The 5,287-nt window shown below is 51.8% G+C and overlaps 1 protein-coding gene across 1 annotated transcript; it reads right to left on the bottom strand.

Annotated features, from left to right (window-relative positions):
* Positions 1–55: 55 nt before the first annotated feature.
* On the bottom strand, positions 56–5,140 carry NARS (asparaginyl-tRNA synthetase; the record flags this gene model as incomplete). The annotated part of the gene is made up of 14 exons (XM_009074940.1): positions 56–187; positions 302–433; positions 600–731; positions 1,145–1,258; positions 1,695–1,830; positions 2,010–2,209; positions 2,315–2,536; positions 3,407–3,493; positions 3,755–3,825; positions 4,088–4,166; positions 4,353–4,442; positions 4,607–4,699; positions 4,799–4,864; positions 5,031–5,140. Coding segments are annotated over 14 exons (1,664 nt in total), but the record flags the coding sequence as incomplete, so codon positions are not given.
* Between the last annotated feature and the right edge of the window lie 147 nt (positions 5,141–5,287).

Below are 5,287 nucleotides of genomic sequence, written 5' to 3'. Positions count from 1 at the left end.
CCCTCTTTCCCAAGCATCAGCTGCTCAGTTTTCCAGGAGTTTTCCCCAGGGGTGGCTAAGGTTTGCAGCGCTGGACAAAGCGTGGGTAGAGACAGACATCTCGGATGTGGTGTCTGTTCAGAATCCAGGTCAGGAACCGCTCCAGCCCCAAGCCGTATCCGCCGTGAGGGCACGTGCCGTACTTCCTCTGCGGGGCAGAGCAGAGAGCACACGTTGCCTTGGGGTTTACAGTGACACCACAGAGAACAGGAGGGAAAACCCAACTCTGGCATCTGCCAGGCAGCACATCTGCTGTACCCACCTGGTCGGTGTACCAGTAGTAGGGCGTGGGATCGATGCCCTCTCTCTTGTAGCCTTCCAGCAGCTCCTCGCTGTCCCACGTACGCATGGAGCCTCCCACGATCTCACCCACATTGGGCATCAGCACATCCACCTGCAACACACACACAGCGTCCAACGCTTACACTGCTGCTGCTGTGGGAGGAGAAACGGCCGAACAGGCCACGCCACGAGACACCCAGGAAAAAACTGGGAAGGAATCTCCAAGGCTTTACCTGGAGCCCTCCCTCGCTCACCCCACCCCGTGAAGCAGCACTCACCGACTCGGTGAGCCGCGTGTCGTCGTGGCATCGCTGCATGTAGAAGGACTTGATCTCTGCAGGAAATCGGCACAACAGGATGGGCTCATTGATGGTGTCTGTCATCAGCCTCTCGGGAGCCTCGGGGATATCCTGAGGTTGGAGAAGGTAATACTTAGCACCAAACCTGCTCCAGCGCACGAGTCCCACACGAACCCGGCACGGAACAGTGTCGGCCCACGTGTGTCCACACATTCATCCCCGTGGACCTAAGTTCTTAAACTGACCTTGGAAGAAATATACTTAGGTATAAAACATACATATCTGGGGAAAAAAAATCTGTTCAGTTAAAATCAAAGTATTCTCAATGTCTCAGACAGAAAACTAAGGGGAAAAAAATCTTGGCTATGCCATCAAGCTCTCTTGAGCTCCTTCAGACAGCTGTCTCGTGTTGGAGAAGAGCAATGACAGTGACAGCACAGGTTTTGATCCCAATGTCCAAGGACATCAGGTGAAATCCCAACCCACCCTGCTATGACATTAGTACAGCTCCCAGCAAGACTCACCTCCCCAAACTCGTAGTAAGTGCCATCCTCCTTCTTCACATCGTGTTCCCTCAGCCACTCGATGGCCTCGGCGTAGTTCATGCGCCGGAAGGGACGCTTGGGGGGCTGGAAGCCCTGCAGGTAAGAGCAGACAGGCACCGTGTCAAAGAGGAACACTGTTCCAGCTGATCAGAGTGTCCACTTCCAGACCTGAGGTACACACACACACGACTCCCCAGCTCACACATCATCGAACATAAACGACTCAAGCTCAGTCCTGCAAAGCCAGAACTGAACACAGCTATTCCCAGCCTAGTACAGCTCTCAGGACAGCTGGCAGGACAGAGAAGCAAGGATTTCCAAAGCTGATTCCTGTTCTCACTTAATTCACTGCCCAAGGAGATACTCAGCAGCGGCCTGAGAGGTGTTATTGATGCTTTACTGATGTCACTGAATATTCTTCTTATTAATAGCAGGTAAGCTCACTGATATGCCCTGCCTTCCCAAAGGAACACACTGATCAGGAAAGGCTAAAGATCCCACTTCTTGGCTGCTCCCCACCACTGCCTACCGGGTTGAGGTCGTACAGCAAACTCGCTGCAGGAGATTTCAGGACTCTGTCCACAACATCACAAACCAAGTTCTCCAGACGGTCCAACAGATCCTCAAAGCTTATAAAAGGACATTCAGCTTCCACGTGAGTGTACCTGGAACAGAGTCACACCACTGCAAACCACGTACAGGCACCACATCTTTAGCTGTGAAATAAACTCTCTTAAAAAACCACAGCCCAAACACACATTTCTGCCCCCTTTTGCATTTCTCCCACTCTGCACTGTAGAGGAAATAAATCAGGAAGACTAAAGATAAAGACAACTGCCCATACTCTGCCAAGTGCCTGCGGGTCCTGGACTGCTCAGCCCTGTAGGACTGAGCGACGCAGAAGACATCTCCCAGGGCTGGCAGGCAGGTCTCCAGGTAGAGCTGGGACGACTGTGTCAGGTATGCCTCCTCCCCAAAATAATCCAGCTTGAACAGGGTCGAGCCTCCTTCCACCTGCGTCTGCACCAGGGTCGGAGGTGTGACCTGTTGAGGAACAGGGCTGTCACTGCCAGAGTGAGGCACTGAGACGAAGGGGCAGCACAAGTCAAGGCACTAGAGGAGTCACCTGCTGGCCAGGGACACACTTACCTCATAGTACCCGTTGGCAAAGAAGTGATCCCTGAAGGCCTGCAGGACCATGGAGCGCACCTTGAAGATTTTGGACATGTTCTCTCCCCGAATCATCATGTGCCTGTTGTTGAGCTGCACATCCACCTCCGAGTCCTCGTTGAGCAGGTTGTCAGCTCCTCCGGCCGGGGCCAGGCCGATGAGCTCCCAGTAATCACAGCTCAGCTCGTGGCCTCCTGGAGCCTGACAGGGGGACACAAACACACTTACCACAAGCATCCACCGTCTGCACCTGGCACGGCTTTTTACAAGGGATGGGGTGACAGGGCAAGGGGAATGGCTTCACACTGACACAGGGTTAGATGGGATATCAGCAAGGAATTCTCCCCTGTGAGGTGCTGTGGCACTGGCACGGGTTGCCCAGGGAAGCTGTGGCTGCCCCATCCCTGAAAGTATTCAAGGCCAAGTTGGACAGGGCTTGGAGCAATCTGGGCTGGTGGAAGGTGTCCCAGCCACAGCAAGGAGTGGAGCTGGATGAGCTTTAAGGTCCTTCCAACCCAACCCAGGCGTCTGTGACTCTGTGGGTTCTGCTCTCACCTGTTCCCCTGAGTGGGTCATTCCATCCCCAAATTCCATTTGGAAAGCACGCCAGTAACTGCATGGCAGCCACAGAGAGAGACTGCTTTGCTCAAACACTGCCTAACACATCTCAGACACACTTTTTAAACAACATAAGTTAAGTGATTTTCTTCTCAGACATGGCAGAGAGCCTACAAACCCATCTCAGTCAAAGAGGAGAGCTAACCCCAAACTTAGCCTCACATACGAAAACCTGAACAAACCTGTTAGGGAACATGAAGCCACGTTATTCATTTAACATAATTCTCCACTGTTACAGTCTAAGAAACATCTCTCAGTGGAAAATTGTTTCAGTCACACAGTTCCTCTGTCCCACAATGATCCGTGGGTGACAGCAGCTTCGGAGGTTTGCTCTTTACTCTAACCCTCTGAATTGCCTCTGAAATAATCTCCTAATTCCTTCCAGCTCTGTTTCTGCTCTGTCGGGGGAATGAAGGAGTGCTGAGGAGGGGAAGCCAGAGGTCAGTGCCATACCTGCTTGCCCTCAGGAAGGAGGTTCAGCGTGCCGTACACGGCCACACTGCTCTCCGTGGACAGCACCAGCCCGTTGTAACACTGGCACTGCAGGGGAAGGACACAGGAACAGGTAAGCAACTTTTCATTCCTAATTCTCCTACATGTGTTGTAAGTCACACACAAGATCAACTCACAGTCACTTCTGAGCAGTTCTCACACTGACAAATTGCAGAGGTAGGAAATACCATTTACCAGTAATACACTGAGTCAGTAGGTTTAGGAGAACTTTCCAACAACCATGTAAAAGAAAACCAGGTATGAACACTTCAATTAACGACAGAACAGAGCGAGACCATCACAACTCACCAGCTCATCGGAGAGGACACACTGAAGGAACCCTGTGCCATCTCGCAAGACAATGAACATCAGGTTTTTCCCTAGTTAAAAAAAACAAAACCAGAAGAAAAACCTCAGAGAGCCACAGCTTTATTCACTGAGTCATTTGAACACAGCCACTCCCACAACACATTAATCACTGGTGTGCAATTACAGGACTGTGATCAAGTTCTTCTGCTTTAAGAAACAGATGGTTTACCAGTGTAACAACAGGTGCTGTTGGACTCATTTTGTGCCCAGATTTTGATGGCAACTGCTCTTCTCCCACCTCCCTGCCCAGGCTCAGCAGTGCCTGTGCCTCACCTTGCCTGCGCAGCCTGTGAATCCAGCCAAAAATCTTCACCCTCTGCCCTCTGTAAGCCTCCAGAGCATCGATCTTCACCTGCCAGCAGGGAAAGAAAGCCATCACGTGGGGGAACGAGTCACCACTTCACCCATCTCAACCCCTTCTCACAGGGATGGAGAAGCCTCTCGGACACAGGGTGGTCCCAACCCATCCCGGCGCAGCACACACGACCTCCGAATGACCAGGCACAGGCCGTGTGCCGAGGCATGGGATCGCACTCACACATTTGGGCTCTGGAAGACTGGGATCGTTCTTGATAACAACTTTCTTGGCTTCCTCCAGGTTCTTCTCTCTTCTCAAGAGATCTTCTGCCTGGTTATAAAAAATAACTTATTAAATAGCTGTAACTAGGCCAGTTGCAAATAACACATGAAACAGCAGCACCAGCGAGGAACACACTGCAGCCCTGGAGAGGCAGGAATGACAGTGGCACGCTGTAATGGTTTTGGGAAACAAAGGCTCCCTCTGCACCTCACCTCCTTCTTCTCCTTGGCTTCATTCTTCATCTGCTCCCTGTGCCACAGCTTCTTGACATTCTTCATCTGTGACTTGGAAATGATGGCCCATCGCTATGGAACCCGAGGAGAGAGGACAGCACGTTACTCCGTGTCCTTTGTACCAAGGAGCAGAGAAATAATTCCCACTAGGAAGCTCTAATGACACAGTACCTCATTTTCTTTTTGGGAATCCACATAAATCGTAGGAAATGGCTCTTTGCCTGCTGTCATCAAAGCCTAAAAGGGGAGAAAATAGGAGAGATGAACTGAAATGATCCCTACAGAGCCTGAGAAGGCACCCTGCAAACAGGGGCAGAATTCACAGGTCAAAACACACAGGCACCACTTGCCCCAGAGCACATTGCACACTGCTCCAAACAAAGCAGGTGCTGTCCACACTCACCTTCAACACCGTCTTGAAGGGTTTCTTCTGTGTCCCATCACCAGTGCAGTCGCTGCCCTCGCGCTCCGAGACATACAGCTCCTCTGCGGCACAGGACAAACAGCCATGTGCTCAAACAGGGGGCAGGGGGAAACCGTCCTCTGCGGCACAGGACAAACAGCCAGGTGCTCAAACAGGGGTCAGGGGAAACTGGGCCAGTGGTCCCTGAAAGGTCCCTCCCACCCCAAACCTCCATGGGTATCACCAGGGATAAACCT

This window comes from Acanthisitta chloris, unplaced genomic scaffold (assembly GCF_000695815.1).
Source record: "Acanthisitta chloris isolate BGI_N310 unplaced genomic scaffold, ASM69581v1 scaffold20295, whole genome shotgun sequence".
NCBI classification, from domain to species: Eukaryota; Metazoa; Chordata; class Aves; order Passeriformes; family Acanthisittidae; genus Acanthisitta; species Acanthisitta chloris.
Note: the sequence above shows the minus strand (reverse complement) of the source record. Positions and strands in the feature narration are given on the sequence as shown.